Source organism: Falco cherrug, chromosome 1 (genome assembly GCF_023634085.1).
Source record: "Falco cherrug isolate bFalChe1 chromosome 1, bFalChe1.pri, whole genome shotgun sequence".
NCBI lineage: Eukaryota > Metazoa > Chordata > Aves > Falconiformes > Falconidae > Falco > Falco cherrug.
In genome coordinates this window covers 26,090,301-26,116,200 of record NC_073697.1, presented here as the reverse complement: position 1 = coordinate 26,116,200, position 25,900 = coordinate 26,090,301, and the positions used below count along the sequence as shown (strand labels likewise).

Genomic DNA, 25,900 nt, shown 5'->3' with positions numbered 1-25,900 from the left:
AGATTTACGTTGGTACTTCATAGAATACACCAAAAAAACCCGAAAACGCTAATACTCGTCATCTGCATCAACCTGAGATTGCTGCTGCAAGGTGCAAGCACAACTCCCACAAGCACCCACAGTCCTCGGCAATCTCTACCTCGGCACGTCTGGCCCTGGTCTCCCGCTTTGAAGCGTTTGAACGCTGAGGTGTGCGCGGGAGGCACGGCGGATTCCCCACACGCCTTCCTCCCAAAGCTGCTCGGAGGTGCCGCGCCTCCCCTGGGGGAACACCGGCTGTTGGGACAGGGGGCGGTCACCGGCAGCGGCTCCCCGCAGGCCCGTTACGAGCGCACACCCGGTAATTGCGATCCCGACGCCGTGACCGCCAGGCCGCCTGCACCCGGCCCCGGCACCCACGGCGACGCCCCGCACGCGCGGCCTTCCGCCTCCGGGCCAGACCGCCGCTTGCTGGGGCCGGTTCCTGCGGCGGGCTTCGGGAAACGCCCGCCGGTACCTGCCCCGCTCCGGCCCGCAGCCGCCCGCCCCTCCGCCTGCATCCCTGCCGCGGGGAGGGCGCCGGCGCGGGGGAAAAGCCGGCGAGGGGACACGGCCGGGCTGCGGCCCCGGCCGCGGCGAGGACGCGGAGAGGACGGGGCGGCCCGCGGCCCCGGCGACGGAGGGGACGCGGAGGTGACACGGAGCGGACGGGGCGGCGGGGCAGCGCGCCCCCGCGCGGCCGCCCGGTGCCCGCCCCGCGCAGGCGCGGCGCGGTGACGCCATCACCTGGCGACGCGGCAGCGGCCGGGCCCCTCCGGCAGCGCTGGCCGGGCCCTGGGAGGCGGTGGGGCGGGCAGGGCCGGGCGGTAGGGCCCCGCCGGCGACCCGTGAGGAGCGGGGGGCGGCGGGGCGGTCCGATCCGATGCGGCGGCGGGGCGCTGAGGCGGCGCGGCGGGCAGGATGCACCAGAAGCTGCTGCGGAGCGCGCACTACATCGAGCTGGGGAGCTACCAGTACTGGCCCGTGCTGGTGCCCCGTGGCATCCGCCTCTACACCTACGAGCAGATCCCCGTCTTCTTGAAGGACAACCCTTACATCACCGACGGCTACCGGGCCTACCTGCCCTCCCGCCTCTGCCTCAAGAGGTGAGGGCAGCCGCTGCGCCGCCCCGGGCCCGGCGGGCCGAGCCCCGGTTCACCCCCGCCCCGTTGTGTCTCCTCGCAGCCTCTTCATCCTCTCCAACGAGACCGTCAACATCTGGAGCCACCTGCTCGGCTTCATCCTCTTCTTCACCCTGGGCATCTACGACCTGACGGCTGTCCTGCCGGCCGCCGGCGCCTCCCGAGAGGACTTCGTCATTTGCTCCGTCTGCCTCTTCTGCTTCCAGGTAGGGGCTGGGGGCCTGCCGAGGTGCAGGGGTCTGAGAGCGGCCCAGGGAGCTTTTGCCACCTTTGAGAAAGAGAGCGTTAAATCCTGCTCACGCGTTGTGTGCGTAGGATTGCAGAGCGAGGTGGACTAAGGTCAGACCTGAGGAAGCATGTTTTAACTTGCTTTGCTTTTAAAGGTAACCGTCAAGCTCAGTGGTTGGCTTGATTTTGACCTGTTTAATATGTGGAGTCAACAGAGGAGGACTGAACATAACTGGCACAGGAGAGAGTCTGTGAAAAACAGCTACACAGTCCAATGCCATATTTAACAGCTTCAGCTGGGCTTCAGGGTTCAGCAGGGTCTGATGTTGCTCCCAGACAGCATCAATTGCTGCTGGAAAGGGTCACCAACCCGAACGTGAAAATCAGCCATGGCCTGGTGCTGGGCTGCAAGGGCAGTAGGGCCTGTATCTTAACTTTTTACCTGCTTTAAACAAGAACTTCTGTGTCAGATGAAATCTGTTCTCGACAGCAGGCTCCAAGTGTGTCGTCGTTTAGCTGCTGAAGTACACTGTGCCTAAAAAAGTGTGAAGAGCCAAAGTGTGCTGTTTGTATTCCCTGACAAGTGCGGGATGCCTTTGCATAGCTAGAAGTGGGGGAAACTCCCTTGCTGGCTTGGAAGGCACTGCTGCTGTGCTTTTCCTTACTCCTGCTGAGGGTTGCAGAGAAACACAAATATTTATCAGGGAAAAAATTTGACACCAGCCTAGAAGCAAATGAGCGACCTGTGCATAGGAATTCAATTTTGTGTGTGTTCCCTCAGTAAAGTAACGTGGGTGCTAGGCACTCAGGGCAGATTTGGGCTTTGGTTTCTGCTTGTGGTAGTTTGGCCGAGCAGAATTCCACCATCCCACTGTATTTGTGCAGACACAGCCTTGCTCCCTTGCGTGCTGGCCTCTCACTTGGCCTCATGGTCTAGGCCTCAACAGTCCGGTTGTCTTGGCTGTGCAACTGGGGGTTATCATGTCTTGCAAAATTTTCTGTTCCTTCTTCCATCTGCCAGGGAACCTTATGTTAATTTCTGTTGATTACTGGCAGGAATCATAATTGACTGCATGAGGTTGCGCTGCAAAACACGCAGCAGGGTTAATTGCATGCTCTAAGCTTCGGAGTTTAAGCTTGCTCTACTCCCTGTTAATTTTTAAGAAATTAATGCATCCTTGTTTGAATGTTTGTATAGGTCTGTATGCTTTGCTCAGTAGGATATCATCTTTTCTGTTGTCACCGCTCAGAGAAGACCAGCCGGCGATGGATGGCATTAGATTATGCAGGAATTTCCATTGGTATCCTGGGCTGCTATGTCTCAGGCGTGTTTTATGCATTTTATTGCAATAATGTAAGTTTGAAGCACTTGTTCACGTCACGTTTAGTTCCTGCGGTCGTGTTGTTGTAGTTTCCACCCTGAAGGAAGGAGGTTCATAGGGGGTGTCTAAATAGAAAATGAGCTGGGAGACAGAGATGGAAACTGAAACAAACTCCTTCTGACACCAGCAGAACTTTACTTGCTGAAGTGATAGGCAAATTGAGATTTTCCTGCCAAGCTGTCAATCGCAAAAGTGTCAAGAAAAATACTTACATTTATATGAAGGCAGGGTAAACTCTACAGGTCCTACCTTTGTCACATGCACGAGGCCGATTATGGGATGTGTCCCCATCACAAGTAATTCAAACCGTTTCCCACAAGGTAGTTTACATGAGGCAGAAACAAGCTCCTCTTCTCTCATCTAGTAGAGGACAAGTAAAATCAGTTCCCTTTAAAGGCCCAGATTACATCCATGCCTACAATGGATACAGCGATCGGGGGAGTTGAACAAGTCTGCTGAGCCAGAAGTATATTGAAAATTTTTGGTCAAGGCACCACTCGGAATAAAAATGATGTTGTACTCCGTGTACCAGAGTGATAAGAGTCCCTTCCCCTCACTGTCAGTTGATAAGTAGAAGTCCATTCACTCAAACCCCGTCATTTGCACTCGCAGCAGCGATGGGAGATTTGATGTATCATTATGCTTAGTAGTGTAAACTTTCTACCCAGATTTTACTTTTACACTTGATGAGAAAGCTCACGAACTTGCTTTTGTTTCTTTTTTTTTTTATTTTCTCAGTACTGGCGTCAGGTATATTTAATCACTGTGCTGGCAATGATCTTGGCAGTATTTTTTGCTCAGATTCATCCCAGTTACCTCACACAACAGTGGCACAGGCTGCGCTCCATCATCTTTTGCTCAGTGTCTGGATATGGAATCATTCCCACCATCCACTGGGTTTGGCTCAACGGTGGCATAGGAGCATCTATTGTACAGGTAAAAGAAAACCAGAAGGAAATAAGTTTCCCTTTGGCTTTTCTCTTGTCATCTTCCTTCAGTCCTCCTACACTTCAGGAAATGAGGGGGAAGCAGTGGGAATTAAAATTTCTTTAAGCGCAGAATTCCTTCAGATGGCACGATCCAAATGCAAACACTTAGAAATACATTGAGAATCAGTAAACAGGTTGAGTAGATTAAATCTGCTTTACTGATTTAAAACTGCATCGTGAGAAGGAAAAGTGGGTCCAGGTCTGACCGAGTATCTGCTGGGGAGACAGAGTAGCCTGTGTAGGTGGCCCACGCCCTTGCTCACCCCAGGGCGAGGGTCGGAGCGAAGAGCCTGCGCAGCGGGAAGCAGTCTGTCAGGCTGCTCGAGTGCTCTGGGCTGTCCGCCTCCACAGCTTGAAAGGAAAGAGTGGAACCAGCAGACACTGACAGGATGGTTATTTGCTTCCTCTTCTGTTCCCTGGGTTGGCAGCAAAAATCAGTATTTGCCTACTCAGCCCTCTGTCTCTTACGCAACCCTTATTTAACATCGCTGTGAAGTTACTGAACTATTTTGCTGTTCTTGTCTTACCACTTAGAATTATGCTCTCCAAAACAAGCAGCACAGTACAGCTAAGACTGTAAAGTATGGCCCAATAGGAACACCCCAGAAATCATTGCAATTACCCAGGGACCTAACTGTGCTAAAGAAAATGTTTGTTTTTCATAGCGAGCAGTAATGGTCTTAGATGGGCCCTGCTGGAGGACTGCCACCTGGGGTGATGGTTTAGCCCTGTCCAGAGTTGTCGTTGAACGTGGAAGTGCAACATGTATGAATATATGTAGTCCTTAGACAAAGCACTTAACATTGGCCTTCTACAAATCGAATAAATGGTAGTTGTCCCCCAATGTCTTCCCCCATTTAGTTCCTTCTAGCAGGGCAGAATGGTGTGAATGGTACGCACTGTGTTTCCACACCTCAGAAAAATGCTCCACTTCTGGTAACAAAAATGTTAAGGAAAACAAAAAGCATCTTGTGAATGGGTTGCTTGATTATTTACCATCCGGTCCGTAGTGCTTCTGTGGCCTTGGGTTCTAGCAACTGCAATCCCAAACGGTAAATGAGGTTTTGCACTGAAATCCCACTTATCCTGGTCATTCTGCATAAGATCTGGGTATTGGAAGATGGCCTTTTGCTGACAAATTTTACGCCTGCCGCAGGCTGTGCAGGAACACCAAGTAGTTTGTGTATTGAAGCAGAAAGGTTGAGATAAAACAAGTTTCTTGCCATTCAGATTTTCCTAAACTTTGCCATTCGGTTGTTCCTCGTTGGATTTTGTCCATAGATGACAAAGACAGCGAAGTAAGATTCAGTTTTGTCATGCTTTTTTGCTTTTTTCTTTTTTTAATCTTTAGGGACTTTTTTTTTCTTTTCTATTTTTACCTCCTAACAGAATAGGAGAGCTTCCTTTTCTTTTGCAGGAGTTTGCTCCGCGTGTAGTTGTCATGTACTTCATCGCTGCTGTAGCTTTTCTCTTCTATATTTCCAAAGTTCCAGAAAGATACTTCCCAGGTATGAAATTCTCTTCTGGGTGATTTTTTTCTGCAGTTAAGCTTCCTGCAGTGTCAGTCCTTGTGAGTCCTGAACTTCCTGTGAGAGAACAGGTTGACTGTATTCCCCGTGAAGTGTTCTCATGCAAGTGCTGTGTGTATTTGTATCAAAAGGTGGCAGACAACCTCTGACTGAGTTCGTTAAAGAACTTTCACTGCCTCCCAGGATATGCAGTGTATACTTGAGCTTTGGAGGAGACTGATTGCATTGCACAAGTTACTGCTGAATTTCACAGATTAACCACTTGCCCTTGTCTTACAGGACAGCTGAACTACCTCGGCTCGAGTCATCAAGTATGGCATATCCTTGCAGTGGTGATGCTGTACTGGTGGCATCAATCCACCGTGTACATCATGCAATATCGACACAGCAAGCCCTGTCCTGAGTATAACACAGACTTGTGAGTGAAGGTATGGCTATTTTCATACTGGTGGGAATAGGATATTACAATAAGCATAGGGTTAAATAATCCTGGGTTTAACTTGCCGTCACTTTCCGTCAACCTTCCTAATTAGCTTCCCCTAAGAAAACACTGACTGCTGTAATACTTGCTGTAAATAAAAAACTAGTGATCTTGATGCCAGCACTCTGCTCATCCACACTGCTGTGTTGCATGAGGCTCAGCTCAGTGAAGCTGCGATGCCCTCAAGCAGAGTTTTAGAGCAGGCTGGACAGAGGTCTGCCAGATCCCTTTCAGCTCTGTTTCACAATTTTAATAGCCTCAAGCCGTCATTAGTATGTGTTCCCAAGCAGCCTTTTCCTCAGGTTTTTGTCAGCTTTTCAGCCTGCTAAACACTGATCTGCATTTTTTTGGAAATCAGGTAAGAGCTGATGATTTCACATGCATAGTAAGCGAGTAAACTTGTTTCCCCACTGTATTTCAGAGGTGCTGTGATGAAATTTCTGATTTTGCGGGTCTGGACCTTACCTGACAAGCTGAGCTATGGAGTTAAGCACTGAGGCAGTTCCTTTTCTGAGTGCTGGACTGTTACCTGCTTACTGGGACAGTATGTTATTACGAGTTTTGAGAAAACCAACAGCATTGCCCAGGATCTGAGATGCATTCTTGATGTTCTGCCATCAAGTACAAATGGGTCTTCCTGGAGTGGGGCAATGGAAAGCTGGGCTGTAAAACTCAGCGTTCCGATCACAGCAGTATTTTTTTTTTATTGGTAAACACTAACAACAAAAGTAAGTGCCCTTGCTGAGCTAATGGGCCTGTATACCAGGTTTTTAGGTTTTGTGTAAGTGCATAATTAAGAAACCACTCCGGACAGCGTGCTTGTAAAACCGTGATAACTGTGGGACCTGGTCTTGGATCTAAATCACAGCGATACAGTGTGCTGCGTCCTTCAGAGTCTTTGAATGACATGCTTACGCTTCAGCTTCGGTATGGTAACATGTAAAACCGCATTTTGTGGACTCTTGTACTTTTCTGGATGAGCTCTTTTCCTTTTTCTGGAAGATCACGTCATCCACCAGAGCTGTATCTTCATTTCAGATCTTAAAAGTTGCTTCCTCCAGTCTGGATAGCACCATTACTTCAAGAAATTTCTCTAGATCCCTTCAGTAATATGGAATTAGTATTCAAAAATGTTTCAGGAGTAGTACTACGTTTGTTACTATCATGCAATGGGTAGAGATACTAGGAATTTTTTTTAGTTAAATTTGTTTATCAGGATGAAATTAACACACCCCGAGCAATGAACATGCCGGGGATTCAAGTCACTGAACTTTGGCTTTTTAACGTGCGACATATTATAATGTACTTGCAGACTTTGTTCCGGAAAATGACTTATTGCCATAAGCTTGCCACAGTAAAAAGGTTGCCTTGGGTTTTAGAATCTGCTGTGAAACCATCTCCTACAAACTTAATGCTAGGGAGATATGAAACGCACAGGTTATCAGATAGCTGTAGCACAGCATAATTAACCTCAATGGGTGCCAGTTGTTCAAACAGGATTGGAATTCTTTGCATTTCTGGGTTAGAATCAGCATTTTTAAGTGACTTCTGTGTAGCAGCTGTACTTGTGTTTACAGTTCAGTTGAGCAGCAGTAGCAAATGCTACTGCTTTGCACCATCAAGTGTTAGTCAGCATTAGCCATTGGGAGATTCCTCTGCTTGCCTCAAGATGCAGTTACGACTTAATCCCAAGTGACTAAAGCTTGGGAACAGAGCTGTTGAAGGACCCGATTACATTGGTATGGCTAGCGTTAGAAAGCAGAAGGTAGCCCAAGTATTTCTGCTTTGACTACAGGCTGTTCTGAGATTAGGAACTGTCCTCGCTGACCTTGCTACACTTCCCCTTGTTACCTGCAGCGTGGCCTTCGATAGTGTCCCAGCATCTTCTCGCATTTTTTGTGATCGTCTGACAACAGCCAGCTTCATACACACCAATAAGGGCCTTGTAAGATTTCAGACAAGTTGTCTTACACCTGAGGCCAAGGAAGAGACCGCCCTGCCTCACAGCGGGTAGGAGAACCTTGGGCGACCATGGTAAAAGCTGTGTAACACGTGGGAAGCCCTTAACAAACTGTTGGCCTTGTCTATGCTATGCCATTGGCTCTTCCCTCAGAGAGGGTTCTCACCCGATGGATTTTAGCTGATGCAGCGGGGGAGAGGCTGGCTTCCTGCAGTTCCCTCCGTGGGGTGGGCAGGCTGCTCTTAGGTCCCCCCAAAGCTGTCTGCTGCCCGGGCTGAACGAGCCCAGCTCCCTCAGCCTTTCTCGTTAGGGCTGTGCCAAGGACATATGGACTAGCAACAGAAACCATCAGGCACCTGCACACTCATCGGGGGTGGAGAAGGCAGGACGTGAACTTCTCTGCTGGTGTGCTGGAGAGTAATGCTCACAGTGTTAAGTTCAGCAGGTTGTTATGGGATGGGGGTTTTTCAACTCCAGAGACAAGTGGTGGAAAGAATTGACTTTGCATTTAAGATTCAACTCCCAGACCTTTGAGCCTTTCAGTGTAGACACTGATTTTTTTTATTTTATTTATTTTTTTAAACTTGACAACCAAGCAAGTTTCAAGTGCACTAATTACTACTACTGAAGCCTGACAAGGAACCTGCAGCTTTAAAAGCCTGTTTCCAGTGTTATGTGAACAATACTACTTGGAGAATGTGTGTGTATTGAAAGCCTACTAATGTTATAGTTTGCTAATGTATTTTTTTTAATGTAAACTCTTAACTACTCTGGCATTTTTCACTGGATAAGGAAATTGACTGCAAAGCTGTACATTTTTATTACCCTGACAAAATTTATCAAAGCTGCATGGTGATCTTTTATGTACATACTGAACCTGTAAATAAATCTCAGTTCATTGGATGTTTACTTGGACAGATACCATTCTTGCATCTCGCATAGTGGAACAGCAGATGTGAATTGCCCAGCCACGCAACTTCTGTCACATCCCTTGCATTTTAAATGTACAGGGAGCAGCTGCCTCTTGACTTAACAAAACACAGCACGGATGGGCAGGGGCAGGTGTTGGAAACTGCACCACACCAGCACTGGGTAGTATATTTTACTATCAGTACTTTGTGTTCTAAACGTGTTTTTAGAGGAGCACCTCCAGATGAATCTACTCATGAACTCAGCTTTGCAACCTCTCGCCTTTAGTCTCTAGATAAAAACAGGGCCAGGCCCTGTTTGTATCTTAAGAGCTCTGGCCTTCTCTGTTGCTGTGGCCTAAGCCAAAGAAGGACAGGTTGAGCCTGACTGCTTCAACTGAAACAACAGTTCTCTGTCCCACCTCAGTGTTGTAAAATGAACCGTTGCCCTAATAGAAGCAGTTCAGCCGCATGCAAAAACCAGTGATAAGAAATGAAGTGCTAGCAGTTACGCTGCACAAACAAAAGAAAAAAATGCAGCCAGAAGATTTTAACTGCTTTTGTACCCACAGAGGCTGAAAACAAACCGACCCTCCATCGCAGATGGCACAGGCAGAAAAGCTCTGACGGTACATGTATCCTGCCTACGCGTGCAGCCTGCAGCAGGCATGCCTTTGCGCCCTCCATTACCAGCGCCCGTGCTCATCCTGTCCCACAGCACGTGGTGAGCGCTCACAGACCATTTATTACCAGTAGCCCTCAGGATTGCCCCAAGTCCTTTCCCGCTTGCTCTCTGCCAGGCCTTTAAAGTACGGACAGCGTGCAGATTGAAAGACCTCATAATCCATGAAAAACTGTTTAAAGCAAGAATTTTAACAGCCACAGTTGTTCGTTTTCATTTTAAGCTGAAGCCTCCAGTTAAACTGTATTTCCTTGTGGATTTGCTTTTAACAAAATGAGATTGAAGCAGGCAATAGGCAGAGGCCAGAACAGGCAGGACATAAGCTACAATTTAGTAACTTGAGTCCAGCTGCTGCTCCATCTTTTCTTGACCATTTACGCTTAAGCTTACTTAAGAGTAAAATCAATACCAGCAGCATTCAAAAAACCTCGTCTGGTAAGCAATTGCCTGAAGGGGTCTAATCACATTAAAAATATGTCTAGAGGATTAGGTGCAGAACTATGTCCATGGAGGTAGCGCTGGGAACTGTACTTAACATCTTGGCTATAGAAAAAGGGGCCACACTTCAGTTACCACCTATGAACCGGAATGCATCCTTTCGAAACTGTTCTGCAGCAAGGCTTTCAAGAGTAGCACTGAACCTAAGGAACTGAAAATAGTGCATGATCAACTGGTTTTTAACAAGCTGGACAAAAGACAGACGACTGGGCAGCAAGTACAAGTATTTCAAAACATTTTTAAGAGTGACAGGAGCCTACAGCTACACAAAGCAATTGGCAGGAGCAGCACTGCTTACAGTGAGTAAATTAAAGCCTAACTGTGAATACTTAATAATGCAATGTTTAAGGAGATCTGCAAAGTCACTGTTACCACGTTTGTTTATTTAACAACTGCAAGTATTTTATGACGTACATCAGTTTCACAAAAAAGTTAAAAGTTCTCTCTTTAGTGGTACACAAAAAAGCTTTAGAAACTTGAAGTCTAACAAGAAATGGAAGTGTAGTTCAGGAAAGTGCACTTAAAAGCTGAATGCCAGCAATTTTAAAGTAGTTTTTATGCTCTTTAATATTAGGCGGTGCCTTAGTCACAAATTTAGCTATACACACAATTTCCTTGATTTTCCTTTCGAAATAAGCACTACAGAAAAGTAACGCAGCAGCCACCCTTCACACTGCTTTTTTTCTTTTGCAACTTTCACTCATACTCACTTCAAGTTGCATGAAAGCAAGTGTGGCTGCTCTGTTACTAAAAACACAGCAACTCCCAAGAGATACGTGATGTGTGCGAGCGTGTGTATATTTTATATATACTTTTCATATATAAAAATACACAATATAGTATAAAAAAACTCCAGATAAACTCTTAATTCTCACAGTAGCAAATATATCGACTTATTTTCACAGTACTTGGTTTTACTAACTGGGACGCTCAGAATGATTAGGAGTTCTTTCCTCCAAAGCTGGTTTTCACGGGTCCCACATTACGCAGGTCAACCAAAGCAACTGCGCACATCTCAAGGCCATTTGAGAATCTGCAGAGAAACACGCCTAGCTTATTTTTCTTTCAATGACCACAACCATTAAGGGCTTCTTAGTACCTTTTGACAGAATCTCTCAAGCAGCTGATTCTAAAAGGCCTACAGTTCAGTCAACATGCTGAAAGAAAAGCTGTAAAAAAATCAACTGGTATCTTCAGTTGAAAGCGTCAGCTCCTTACCTTGCCATTATTGTCTTCGCAGACAGTATAGTACGTGTTTGTTGCAGCAAGGTCTTTCCCGTATTTCAGGCAAGGTCACGATACTCTCCATGGCAAGCACACACATAAGCACGCACACATACCAAACGAAGGCAAAAGGATACCACATTCCCCAACAGTACCACATATCCTCTGCTGAACAGTGGATCTTCGCTGACATTAAACCCAAACTTGGGTTTAGTTGTGTATAAACAATATATACCACGCAAAGTCAACTTAGCGAGGCATACTTGTGTCTTCTCAGTCACAAGAAAGGATAACTTCTTAAAAAAAAAGGTACATTTACACAAAAACCTGTTTCATAAGTAAAATAAAAAAATTTTTATTATTATTAAGGCCATTAGAAAGCAAGTATCATCGGCTGTAACTCACATGCAGCCAGGGGCATCATTATGCCAGTTTGAGAGTAACTTGGGTTTACAGTTCGCTTTTATCTTGTCTCTCAGTTTCTGTGTACAACCTCACTCCAGCTTCCCTGTACCGTTAATATAACCACTTACAGGCCATCTGCCAAAAAAACAAGCCGATCTGCCACACAAGGAAAACCTGTAGTGCTCCTCAGCCCGAAGTCTCGGGGTAAACAGACAAAAGCCTAACACGCTTTCTTCTGTTCCTAATTCACCTGAATATTTAGGCTAAGTCTGCCAATGCAGAGATGCATAGCCTTTTCCCTCGGTGTCCAAAACCACTCTCCTTTCAGGCAGTGGAGCTCAGCTCCAGACTCAGGTGTTTTGTTAACGCTGTCCTCGGGCACCACATGGCCAAGCAAGCCCTCAAGTTGCTTTTCCACCCAGGAAAGCAGCAGCCACGTGGCTTCAGCAAGCACTAGCCACATTCTAAAGCATGGGTCAGTTGCCTGTTTTATTCTCATTTTGTTTCCACTGACCTGCCCCATTTGTCATATCGCTCTGTTCCAAAAGCTCTTCAGGCAGGTAAGTAACAGTTCAGAAGGAAACTGTAGGAAGGCAGCTCATAAGTACACACGGGGGGGGGGGGGGGGGGGGGCGGGGGAACCAACCACAAAACACCAACCAAAAAAGATGGATAACCTGAGTATCAGAAAATGCTACAAAACTTGGTGTGCACTTCTTACAGTCTTTGGCACAAAAAAACCCCAGGTGAGAACACTAGTCATAAAGCCTAGGAAACTCCTGTGCAAACAGAGTTGAAACACTTCTTCTCATAACTTCCTAAGAGCTTCATTTCTAAGCCTGGAAAAGGCACACTTAACCAAGCACAGCTGTTTCACCCTGTGAGAAAAATGCAAACAAGGAAGATACATGTAATGAAGGTGTACGGATATGGATGAACTACTTTCAAATTCCAGGACTAAGGGAAGCAACCTCACATGTAACAAGGGAGTGTTTCATCAAACCAGCCCCCATATGAGTCAAGTGACTTGGTTCTAATCTGTTGTTTTCAACAAATACTGTAAGGGATCCCACCACCACCCCCACAGATCTTTGGATGACTGTGTAACCAGCAGGAGACTTTGCTGGGCGGTGGGAAGCACAACCTTGAATATTTCACTTCATCTCCTGCAAAAAGGGGGGACATGGGGACACACATCCACAAACACGTCCTCAATATGTGAACATCTAATTATCTACTCATCAGCATTCAGTAGAGCAGGGTATAAAGTTGAGACAAGCAGAGGAACTACCTCCTTCCACCTCCTCTTTAGGACCACCATGGAAAAAAGGCAGACCAACTGGACCGTTCTGCGTTGTACTTGCTCTGCAGACGGTGTACACAGCTTGGCACAAGCAGCAAGGCAGCAGAGAAGCTGCCCCACCTACACACAGCACGTACTTCTACAACAGGCAATGAAATCTTGTCCTCAACAAGCCTGTTCACATCACCTTCCCATCACCTACCGGCACCGCACACTCCCAGGCTTTTAGCCGCAGCTTGTGCACCCAGTGTCTCCGAGGTACTGTGCAGCAGGCCAGGAGTCCTGCCTGTAAGGCTTCGTGGTGTGAAATGCAGCGTACTGGTACGGCAGCGAGCTACCTGCTGCTTACTGCTTCCATTCTGAAACAAATCTGGGTTCAGAGAAGTCTCTTCAAAGCTCAGTGCATTTAGCAAAACTTTCTTATAAAATACACTTAAGTATAATAATAGATTCATCAGAAATCAAGAACATTAGGTTACAGTAATTTCATAAAATTATTATTGTTTTAAAAAACAAGAGGTTTGAGAGAATACACATTTTCTTTGCAGTAAAAATCCACGAGGAAAAGAAAAGGTATTTTCAGACACAAATCCCAATTTGTAATCAAATAAATCTGATGGTTGCACCTCACAGTCAACTGTACAAGTCATCTGAAATACTCTGTATGTGCCAAATAATTTCCTCGTGTAAACCAGCCTCTCTCCCCAGCGTACTGAGTAGTCTTCAAAGTGTGCAAACACTGACTGCATCCCTGCTGGTTTACTCCCCTACAATCAAGCTTTTCATCTCACAAACCATTATATTCTCTGTATCTTTAGTTTTAACTCTAAGCTTCCAGTTTGCTATTTTACATTAATGGCACTTACTGTAAAAATAATTAAAAAAAAAAATTGAATGTTTAGGCACACAAAAAAAATAATCTGCCTTTCATCTCTGCAGCTCCATAGATGTCTACCAGGTCCCAAGCCATAGCTGTGCTCTGGAACTCTGGGCCACAGCCCCTTGAGGACTTGGCTTCTGTATTTTTATGATTAGTAAAGGCAGTTTTCACCTAGGAAACCAAGACTTGATTATTTCCAGCAGATCAACCTGGATATTAGTACATTTTTTGGTTCTTAGGTCTGCTGCAACTGAGACAGTTCCATTAGCCTACCTGTACACCTGGAAAACATTTTTCACGTGATCTCTGCCCACCCCCCCTCCCTCCCTCCATCTCACCACATCAGAGGACTGAAAAGGCAACACAACAGTGCAGAATGACAGTATGTTCCCAGGGCCCAAAGTCACTGACAGACAATGATTCATATCTGCTTTCTCTTTTCATTCTAGGAGCCATCTGTCATAACACAATGATGCTCTTGGTTTGTTTTTTTCTATTTTTCTCCTAAAATAAAAACCCAGTAAAATTTTGCCATCATTCAAAATTTCATCGTGCAAGCTGGCCATGCAGTCTTGAACTTGAACAAACTGTACAACCCAGGCTCCTGTCAATTCAACTAGATAAATTACTCCACTACTTAAAACTTGTATTAAGTAACTCAGAGAGATGGAGGTGGGGGGGCACCCATTGGAAGCATTTACTGTTTGGAAGGAAACGGAGCTGCTCCAAAGGGATCTAACTCTAGCGCCTGTTGCTGCTGGCTCTGCGCACTCTGCACAACCAGTTCCGTGAAGGGTACTGCACCAAAGTCATCTGTTTTCAGCCCATCGCTGCCGTGAATGGCTCCGTGCAAGGAGCTCTGCCTAGGTCTACCAGCCACTACTACCGCGCTGTGATCCCCGCAGCTGTCACCAAACCCTTGATGCTGGGGATGCCGCATCAAGTCCGGAGGGTGGAAGGGTTTGGCTCCGAAAGGATCCAGCAGACTCTCATCTGTCTGCAGAGGGTTGGTTCGATCTTTGCTGTCAGTCAATGCAACGCTTATGTTCTCTTTGGAGTCTGAGATAGTCAGGAACTCGTTGCTGCTCTGCGAGTCCCTGCGGCCCACTTTCTTGTGCCTGCGGGCTCTCTCAGGGGTGCGGTAGCTCGGTTTCAACGCCTTCTTCGTGGTGGTTGGGGTGCCATGGTGGCGCTTTCCGTTGTTCTTCGAGACCTCCTGTTTCATGCGCCTCTGGCGGGAAGAGAGTTTCTGCAGGTTACGCTGCTGCTTCACCTTCTGCTGCTGACTCCCTGTGATCTCTTCAAAAGGAACCAGCCCAAACAGGTCCTCTTTACTCCCACCAGTCTTGGGGAGAAGGGAAGGCTGAAACGGGGTACAGCCAAAAATATCGACGCTCCGGGGAGAGGTGGGGGAGAGCAGAGGCTCAGTTCCCGCCACCTGGCCATCCTGCTGAGACGCCTTTTTGCTGAAGGGGGCTTTTGTGAAAACATCGAAATCATCCTGTTCTTGGTTCAGGCTGGGAAAAGCCATCTGAGAAGAGACATCTTTGTCCATCTTCTCTCTTGCCTGAGGCTGCAGAGGGAAAAAGGGCACTGCCCCAAACACATCAAATTCTTGGCCAGGGTTCACCTTGATTACCGTACTTGGCACCTCAGACAAGGATGTATGCATTGAACTAGGTTCTCTGATTTCACTGCTGCCCACACCATCTCTGAACCTCCTGCTCAGGAGGCCTTCTGCAGATTTTTGCTTGGTACGATCAGAATCGGAATCAGAACTTTGCTTCTCTTCCTCCTCTTCCTCCACCTCTTCCTCAGAGTCCATGAGGAGAGGTCGGTGGCCTAAATTCTCTGGTTCTGTGTCATTGTCATCATTGAAGTCTCCATTCTCTCCTTGCAAGACTTCTTCATCCTCCTGTTCTTCTTCTTCCTCACTGCTCTTGGGAGAAGGAGGATCAGACTCAAAATCACTCTCTGAGTCATCGCCACCTTTTGTCACTTGTCCGTCTGCAGTTTTCCTCCCTGTCCGGGGATCTCTAAAAGCATGGCTCAGTTTTCCAGCCTTAGTTGGGGTCCCTAAGTTATTTCTTTGATTGCTGGCCGAGTTATCCGCCTGTTTTCCAGGGGAACCTGCAGGTCCGAAGAAAAATGCAAAACAAAACTTGAAATACACTCTTGAAGTCAACAATTATTCCCCACATGCCATAGCCACTCATACCAAGAGTTGATGCAAACAGATATTCTGCACTTACTGAGGTTAATGAGCTGAAGATCTGTTGTGGCATTTCAAACAACACTCATAAAATTGATTAATAGGCAGATCTTCTAGCTTTACTCCTCCAACCCAAGATGTCTGGAAATACTAGTATTTCGGGGGTGTGGAGGAGGGACCAATGGACCAGGTGATCTCTAGTGCCAGCTTTTCAAATACACTCATCATGTAGCTGCTCCTGTCCAGGGAAATGGGAACCAGCGTGCTTGAAAGATTTTAATTTACTTTTCTTTTTTAAAGCAGACTGCCTATTTCTTGAAGCACTTCTGCTTTGACAGTCTGCTCTGACAAACCGAGTGCTCCAGTCTGAAAACAGTCAGCACAGACAAAAGAAAAGCATTTAGCAAATTCAGGCAATTCATTTCCAATCTTGGGTACCGTATTACAGCAACAACAGACCTCAGAGGGCTCCACTCCGCTGGCGTATCGCCCGTCTACTGTGTGTGCAGTGCTGTATGCCAGAAAAGCAAATGCACCTTGCTCACACGTACCCCTTCAGGTGCTTTTTGAGGTTCTTCATGAACCCACCGTACAAAAGTTTTTACTGTGCAGTGAGACACATGGCAATTCAACACAGTTTCAAAAGGGAAACGAGTGCATGACACCCTGTTAGTTCCCAGTCCTTCCTCTCCCCCAAGCTTTCATAGCACAAGACAATCCAACCCAACATCCTCAAGATAATCAGGTTCCTCTAAGGTCTATAAAAATCAGGGACCGGACAACAGAGAAGTTTGTTCCTGTACAAGCTGCAGGGAAGATTATCCAAGGTCATAATCTCTGTCCTGCCCTCAAGGGCTTCAGCTCGTGTAGGGAGTTGGTGAAGTGGACCTTGGAGCCTGCCAACAGCCACACAGAGGTACAGGGCTTGGGGGGTTTTGCCTCACTAGTGTGTTTTGAGCCATACAAAGGGAAACCAACAGTCCCTATGGGAGACCACAAGATAATCGGCTGACATAACTATATGGAAATAGAGAGGCAGGGACAAAGGTGTTTTCCAACAGGTATCTTGGTTGAAAATGCTCCCTCCCTCCTCCCAGTCCAGACCAAAACCATGATGTGGACTCCTAAATCCCACTGAGGATCAAGTCTGACGGTCACTGCTATTTGGGCGTTTGAAAAGGTCTGCCCAAGCACTCCCCCATGGTTTCAGCAGAAACAGCCTCTCTCCACCAGGGCCTTCCCCATGAATAATGCCAACAAAGCACACACTGGGACAGCAACACGGGAGAGCTTTATTTTTTCTTTTAAAAAGAAATACCTCCCTTAGCATGTCAAACCTATGCTTAGAGAATGTCTTTTCCTCTAGCAACACTGAAGCTCCACATGCGGTCCCTTCTGACTTCCAGCATAGCAATTCAGGCAAAAAAACCTATTGCTTATGTTAGAGAGAAGTGTTTTCATGTTTGTTTCTAAATAGGATCTGTCAGCTCAGTTGCTCCATGAGAAAGATATCTATTCATTTTACTCCGACACCTTCATCCCCGCTATTAATTATCTGACAACTAGAGCTAAAGGAAGAATTCACTGATGACTCCTTCATGGGGCAGTTGGCTTAGAATTACTGGGAGCAGCAAAAACTTTGCATCAGGAAACAAAACACATGGCAAGAGCATGGAGTCCAGGGTAAGCCTGCATAGTGCCACTGGTATGGCACACACTTACACAAAACAAGTTTCTGCCCATGGCAGAGCCCCACTGCTGCACGGAGATGTTTTGTCAAGACTTCTATTTTAAGAGAATGAGTAGAAGGAAAAGCAAAACAGTTGGTCTCAGCTGGGAAAAGCTTATTTGCTCTTGAGATGTGCTTTTCTCTAGGACACGGATCACACAGCAGCCACGCTGCTTTAAGGATGTATAATTGAACATGTAACACTAATAACAGCAATAATTCACCTCTTTGCAGACACAGAGCAACGACCACAAATTTGCGTGCAATGCTTTGAAATAAGGCTAGTTTACTGTCACTCCAGGCTGAATCTTGTCTGGGCACCAACCTTCAGATGAGGGCCAGAAGAACAGTAAAACCGATGGTGTTTCTTGCCTCATGGCCACGCTGAGGTCATTTGTACCCAGCTGGGAGTGTCCACACGCCCTACTTGACAGCCCTCACTAGTGAGACACTGCACACCACAGTACAGCCCAAGTGCTGGGTACAAAGTTCTTACATCTCCAGTATCTGACACAAACCTGGGGACAGGGGTTGGTCCTCATTAAAGAAGTTACTAACAAGCTCTACTCCAAGCACTGCACTAGATTGCTGACCCTCTCACCTAACCAAAATTAACAGCTTCCATTTATGGCTTTGTTAAACAATCGCTGAGGTCTCAACTCCATGTGTTCACATGACTGAAAAAGCTGGGGATGGATGTGCGCACCAGTTATTTCTCAAAAAAAAAAAATTTCAGCCAGAATCCAACTCACAACTCTCTTGCTCTTGTAACACACAAAATTTCACAAGTCATTTATTCTTTCACACAGAAGTTAGCATGCAACTTTCAGGCCACTTCAGACTTTTCCTTCTAAGCTCCAGTTTAGACCAGAATATTAAGTTTTACAAGAACAGTTTCTTCCTTTTTTAAAATTAACAGCCAATTTCTTCATCCGGTGGTCATTTTTCTCTTTTGCAGTTACACTTAAAATAACAATAAAAACTCTGCAGCAATATATTTTATGTATGGATTTAAACACAAGATGACCAGAATGACTAAAACCATCAGGTGATTACAGCTTTGAGCTGTTTCTTCTTTGCTTCTGGTGTCAGATTGCTTCTTATCTACTGTAATTTTAAATACTACGTATTTGCTTTACCCACTAAATTAGAATCTGGATTATTTGGCTGCTTATTTTAGATTTCCCAGAGGTACAGCCTTCACATTGCACTGTATAACCCCCTATCTTCCAAATCCTGCTGTTTCAATATTTACTGAAACACTAATGTTAATATAAATGCAATTAGATTTAAAAGAAAAGGAAATATTTCTAGGTTAGATGTTGACACCATTTATACAACAAAAAACCCAAACCTTTAATGTATGCTGATATCCACAAGTTCACGCTCCCAAGGAGCATTATACCTTTGTACATAATTTCCACTTGCAGAAAACAGTTTATAAAGCATTTTTAAAAAAAAAAAATACAGGAACCAAACTACAGTATATGTAATATATATCTAATAAACCTGACTTCCCAATAGGTTTTAATATTATTTGTTAATTGCTGCCACAGTCACACTCACTGGAAAACAAACTGCAAAGAACACCAACAAAACAAAAAAGCCCCACCTCTGAACAGCTTCTGACTTGCTGAACATGTATTTTAAGCTGCATAACGTTTAGGTCTCAGTAGCTGACCTCTCTGGACAAAGATTCATCAAACAGGACTCGACAACACATAGCAAAACACTGGAAGCAGCCTCCCAAACCATACTCAGTGTATTGGTACTGGTGCACTAGCCACTCCAACATCTCTTAGCAGACCCACCAATAGCTGTTATTCTTGCTGACGATACACAGAGCAAATGATTTTGGGAATCAGTCATCCAGACAACCTAGTTTTTTAAGGAATTTATACAAGCATCCTAGACTTCCTTTCTCAAGTTTAATGACTATCACCTCTAGAAAAACTGGGATGAAGTCAGGAACAACCCGTTGAGCAATCCCACTTGCTGGAGATTCGTGTTCTGTAGCAAATACAGAGACTGCTCTTGCTATGTATGAAGCTAGGTGTTTCATTCACATACTTAAGGGCTCTGAACCACTCTCTGAGGAAACTGAGCACATTACTCATTGACAGAGGCAGTGACATGGAAGGTGCTTGAATAGCTATCAAGAGCATTGAAAATTTGTATTTGCTCATTTTTACAATACTTTCCACAGTAATCTGGGTACTAGACAGTTTTGTAGCCCCTTGTTCTACTACGGGCAATGGAGCTAAGCCATCACAGACTGAATACAGCCCACAAGACTATTTGTGATAAGAATGAAGAAGCATGCAGGAAAAGGAAGCTTGAGCCTGTTTATTTGTAAATGTCTGTCTCTGCACGTGAGAAAACATTTTCTGAAGTATCTCTATTCTGAGGCACTCAAAGGTATTATAAGCGTATTTATTTCTCCAGCTGTATTTTTCTATAGTCACAGCACCAGAGAAGTAACTGCCTATTAGCTCATCAGCTTCGAACCCTTCATTACACTACAAATTACTTCTGAACAGGGTTTCTGAATTTCTAGCTCTTCAGCCCTGAGACAATTCCTTATTGCCTTGCCAGAGTTATGAATATTACTTCTTATCACAGCAGGAAATTTAAGTTACTGTATTGCACACAGACTCAGAACTATCACAGTTCACAAGCTACATTAGCAGCTGAATATTACTAAAATTTCAGAACCAGCATCTATGACCCTACATGCACAACTGCAACAGGAAAGCAAGTGGCACGCATCTCATGACAGAGAGCAGCAACTGCTCCTGCTAGACAGTTTTTAAGAAAGCACTTTTATTTCTGAAGTATTTCCAGAACGGTGACTTCACTGCTCATGCATTTGTACCTTTCAGAAAAGAACAAATATCTTGCTTTATTCTTCATTTTATGTCAACGTGTTGTAACAGAGCCATCTGCTCCAAGCAGACATTAGTCTATAATACTAGTCTTAAACACTTTATAGTCTAACATAGCCAAACCTCATGGAAGAAACCATCTCTGCACGCACCTTCCCACCTGCAGGTCTTTGGTTTAGTACCAGCAAGAGAGAGAAAACTGTAGCAGACTAGCGCCAAACCCAAACCCAAGAACAAAAAAATATCCTCCATAGATCTGTTTTCAACCCATTAGCTCAATATTTTGTTTTTCTGCACTGGAGTTCCCCCTCTTTCACTCCTAAAGAAGTTCGCAAACTAAATAAATACCAAGAGTTCTACAAATAGAAACAATTGCCCCAAAAGGGAAAGCTCCCTGGTTAATGACAATTTAATGCTCTGGTCAAATAGGTTTCAAAAATGAAGCGTTCTGTTGTTGATTTCATGCAATCTTCTCAACCTAAACTGCTGCAGAGACTCTTCAGATACATATTTACAAAAAAATGCTGCAAAATGTTCAGTAACATCTGTTTGTAATGTACTGTTCAGATTACTACACTTCTAATCAGGTTTGCATCTTGTAGGAGACAATTGTTCTTTGCTCAAATGTGAGCCAGGTGGAACATCTTTAATCGTATAAGAAGATCCCAATCTTAAAGGAAATTTTCTGTTCTGATGTTCTTTTTCCAGACATCCGATTATCAGAGGATGAATTCCCTCTAACAACTGCAGTAATTACATGCCTTCTGCTGGTTCATCATTTTAGGGTATTGCGGGGGTGGCAAAAGAGTGGGGCATAAGAGCTTTAAGCTTTCTTTGAATTGGTAACATACTGCCACCATAATTTCAGAACGATTTGCCACATGTCAGGCCCAAGGATTACCGGCATGCTGCAACTAAATCTGCGCTATTCCTTTGACAACAGCCAGAGCAGCAGCTGCTGAATATCGTAATGGATTTACACTGCTTACCACCTTTATTTTCAAGAACAAAAATGGGAGAACACCACACTTTTGCCTGGCATCTACTGCTTAGATATTATTTCAAATAGTTAGTCTACAGGATGACGCATGTTATAAAGAAAAAAAAGATGAAAAGTGACCATCATTGCTTTAAGACAGGGGTGGGGGAGGAATTTTTTTTAAAAAACACTGAATCACTTTGGACACAAAAAGCACGCCACTGCACAGCCCACACATACCATTTATTCTGTGATGGGTTAATAAGTTCAAGTTACTTTGGAATTGTTATCTGGAGAAGCTAAAGTCTAAAGGTTATCTTGACACAGGGAAAGATCCTGAACCTGTATTCAGTAAGTAGTATGAATACCTGAAACCAGAGCCAAGGAAATATTACAGAATAAACAGTTTTGTCGGTGAGTACAAATAATGATATGAACTTATTTTAATTGTCAAGTTACCTCAGTCTGGAACACTGTACAACAGCCATATCAAGTTGCAGGTCTGGGCATCTTTTAAACAAACAATTCAAGAACATCAGTTGCCAAAGAAACATGACCTGATGGCATGAGCTGTTCTAGTGCTGTGGAGGAAAGTTCACTTCGGTCTTCTGGTTGCTTCTCTTCTCCTGTTTGTAATTTCTTGCTAAATTGTAGTGAGTCGTGTTTCACTTAAGGCTCCAGACCGCACAGGAGTCTGTGGGCTCCAAAGCCCTGGTACAGAAACTTGCAGTGATTTGAAACCCTGTTAGAAGCAGTATACCAAAGAGTAACTAAATGAATAGTAGTCACCCACATTTCTTCATGCCAGAAGAATGCACTTCTCTGCTGTAACACAGCAAATGCTAATAATCCACTATTGCAGCAGAGTCCTTTCAAGGATGTAGTGTATCCCAGTCTCCAGATGATTTCCACTGTCCTGCTGTCTGGCACTCAGCTGGCTGGTTTTCTGCCAGACCCACACAGCTGTGACTAGCAAGTTACATACCACACCGCAAAATTGCTCTTATTCCAAGACAAATGCCTATAATGATCATTTAAAGACACTACCAAGTCGTCGAGTGCAGGAAGTCTGGAAGTCCAAAGGAAGCTGCTACAGAACTAAACTTGCTTTTGTCCCCAGTCTCTGCACAGCGAACACGCATGCAGCAACTAGGAAGGGCTTACCTATGTGTCAGAAAAAACAGCAGTGACTTCAAGAAGTACCAGGTGTACAGTACAGAAGAAGGTGAGCTTTACAAACATTCAGTAGAACAGTTAAATAGATGACCTAAACCAGAGCCTTATCCCAGCAAGGCAAGCCAAGAGGCAGCTCACTGAGACTCTCCACAGGAGAGAAATGCCTACCAGACAAGCTGCACGTCAGCACTCGCAAGAATTTTCAATCAAGGCTTCCCAACATCTCCACTTCTCACACAGTCCATCCGCATCCATTTTGAGCTTCCTCAGATCTTTTATTACTTTATGAATTCCAGTATTGAACTGAGGGAAGCAAAATGAATTTAGCCCAGTTTAACCCCAGAAAGAAATAGTGTAAACAAACATAAGGTGACAAAAGGCCACTGAGTACAAACTGTACTATATTATTGAAATTTCCTTCTTATAATTTGAAGACCACAGAAAATGTGTGTCTCTTCAGAGTTTCTGAAACACTCGATGTTAACAAAGAATGTTACAGTGCAAGCTGGTAAACCCTTCCTTTCCAAAATGCTAACCTCAGGAGCCAATTTTTCCATTGTCACCATCCAGTGTTTCAGGCATTCAAGAATCAGAATCTGTTTTCCACGTTAGGTGCCTGTCCGCAATGCTCCATTAATGGCTTATTCAGTTGTGCTTTCTTCTCTCTTTTTCATAAAACGTTTTCAATGTTACAGTTTTTTTCTATCAGACTGAGCACTGGAATTCTTTCTCAAGCCGATTTCCTTTTCCAGCCGCTTCAAACTCTAAGCCATTACTATTTTCCACAAAAATTTAGGCATAAAATAGCGTTTATAGCAAGTTTACACGTAGTACTTGTGAAAATGCTTTTAACAGGATATACACCAAGTTAAATAACGCTAAGTGCTTCTACACTGTTTTCCTATCAACTACAGCAAGAGGAACCCAGTAGTACGTTAGTTCCTTTGACACCACTATGTGCCCTCAGCATAGCATGTCAAGTGACATACACATTGTTGCTGGCTCTCCATTCCCACCTGAGAAGAATAAGCACAGAAGCTGTGGATAAGCAGCCTTACTGCAGCCAGTTCCAGGTTCTCCTCCCCAGTGATCCTTGTCGCAGCCGTGGCCTGAAATGCACTCTCAGCTCCACAGGGGAAATCCCAAGGGCTCACAACTCACAGCAGCCCATGGTCCTTTCCAGTGGTGATAAAAGGTTTCCCATTTCAACCTCTGCATCTCCCTTGCTCCTGTGTCACCTCCCGGACATATGTAAATGAACCCGATAACAATTTAACTTAAATTACTCCAACAAAATAAGTGCTATGTCAAAAGATGATACATGATCTTCAGCTTCTTGCTGCTATCGCACATCAAATGATAGAACTTAGTTTAGTATTTAGTCAAGTGCTTTCAGCAGAGAACCCTTAAGCCTCCAAAACAATACACTCTGGATGACTCTACTCAGCTACATACAACATTTATGAACCTGAGAACTATGGCACTCCCCCCCCCCAAAAAAAAAAAAAAATCAGAAAAAGACCACAGTTCCAACTCAAATGTTGTTACAGTACAACACATCTTCAATATGAACTGTCACTTTGTAGGAAAGTAAAATTTTCTTTTATTTATTTTAAATACCCTGTATTGATAACATCAACATTTCTTCTCATCATAATTCAGTAAGTCAAAATTCAGTAGTCAGAAGCCTGGGTGAATAGCACTAACACTCCATATTTGCACTGTAGACACATTACAATAAGGAAGTGAAACTTCTGCTCTAACTATATCAAGACAGTCTCTCATGTGAATGCTGGAATTGCACTCAAGGTATTAAACCTCTGTTCACTTTCTGTTCAGTCATCTTCCTTTTGATGCCCCAAGTAAGGTACACATATGGTTTACTTCTCATTTCAATCTTTTACAATCACAAGGAACCAACCAGACAGAACATATTATAAACAGAAGTGTTAATTACAAGAGGAAATGAAAATATTAGGGACATTTGTCAAGTTTGCCCTAGAAAGCCCTAAACTAGAAATAAAATATGTCTAAGTCAACACCATTGTCCTTTTCTTAGTCATCTTACACCACCTCATTTCAAAACATTCCCAAGAAAAATGATGTGGGAAAAACAAACCAGCTTTTAAAAAAACATATCTTCGTATTTAAAGATTTATCATATCAGATTTGTTTGCCAAGCGTAATTCACTCAACACATAGTAACAACCTCCTTGAAATCAAGCCAGTACGTACACTTGCTTATATTCCAGTTATGAGTCAGTACAAAAAAAGACTATTGAAAAATGTACTTTTTGCAGTGAAACACATAACACCATTCACAACCAAACTCAGCATTTCTCAAGCTGTCTGCTTTTATAGCCATGACTGAATTTCTTCCCTTTTTTTTTTTTTCCTTAAGAGAAGGTATCTCCCCTTACTTTTTAGTATATCAAAAATCAAAGCTTGGATTCCAAGTAACAAAAATTAAACATATGACATAATATAGCAAAGCCATTCATTACAGTCTAAGCTATGTTATAGCTATCTGAAAACCAGAAATGAGCAAGTCTATTTCTAAGACCCGGGTGAGTAAAGAAAAATAATCCCTAGACACATGGGTATGAATACTTGAAACAGGAGACTAAGCACCCGATAGTCACCATCTCAGATTGAGTGTAACTATTACTGTTCATTTTGCACATTAAATTTAGGCTCATCTATAAAACAAAGCAACCTCTTTAATGAGGGCTCCGGGGTAATTCCTTCCAAACTGCGACCTATAGACTGTACCTATAGAGCAAATACTTCTTCACTTAAGAATTGCTTTCACATTGTATTGAACTACAGAATGTAAACTTGTCCTCTCTGAATGAGCAGAACAAAGAGAAACCAAGAATAGTAACAGACTAAGCAGAATTAATTTAGCCTTCCTAACAACAGGAGCAGACATGGATGCAGAGGTATTTTGACAAACTGTCTTGCAGAATACAACAGTGTCATCCTGGTCACTCTTCACCGTGTATAGCACAAGAGCACTTGTGAACGTTAAGTAGCCCTAGCAGATGATCTTCAGGAGCACAAGATGAAAGAGAAAGGAAACATGGATGCTAACTCAGGTTGACCCCCCGTGATTTATTTTAAGGCATTTATCTGAGCTTTTGAACTTCTATAAAGATAGTTTTTAAATGTCATGTTAAGGCACCTTTATCACACAAGCCCTCTCAACAAAACTTCGGTAGGTACTGTAAGTAACTGAAACTTTTTACTGTTTAACTGTCACGTAGGCTTTGCTTCACCACAGGTACCCA

General features: G+C 44.4%; 2 protein-coding genes across 6 annotated transcripts in view; one reads left to right on the top strand and one right to left on the bottom strand.

Moving 5' to 3' along the window:
- Positions 1-773: 773 nt before the first annotated feature.
- On the top strand, positions 774-12,068 carry PAQR3 (progestin and adipoQ receptor family member 3). Its single transcript, XM_055699218.1, has 7 exons — positions 774-1,124; positions 1,204-1,366; positions 2,587-2,742; positions 3,509-3,706; positions 5,177-5,267; positions 5,568-5,716; positions 6,191-12,068. The coding sequence occupies exons 1-6, from the start codon at positions 940-942 to the stop codon at positions 5,708-5,710; spliced, it is 936 nt and encodes a 311-aa protein (XP_055555193.1). The 5' UTR covers positions 774-939; the 3' UTR covers positions 5,711-5,716; positions 6,191-12,068.
- BMP2K (BMP2 inducible kinase) overlaps positions 10,180-25,900 on the bottom strand; it is a 65,912-nt gene continuing 50,191 nt past the window's right edge. For all 5 annotated transcript variants that reach the window (XM_055699191.1, XM_055699194.1, XM_055699201.1 and 2 more), the window contains exon 16: positions 10,180-15,759. In XM_055699191.1, the coding sequence (XP_055555166.1) occupies positions 14,327-15,759 (1,433 nt within the window). In that variant the 3' untranslated portion in view covers positions 10,180-14,326. The remainder of the gene's footprint in view (positions 15,760-25,900) is intronic.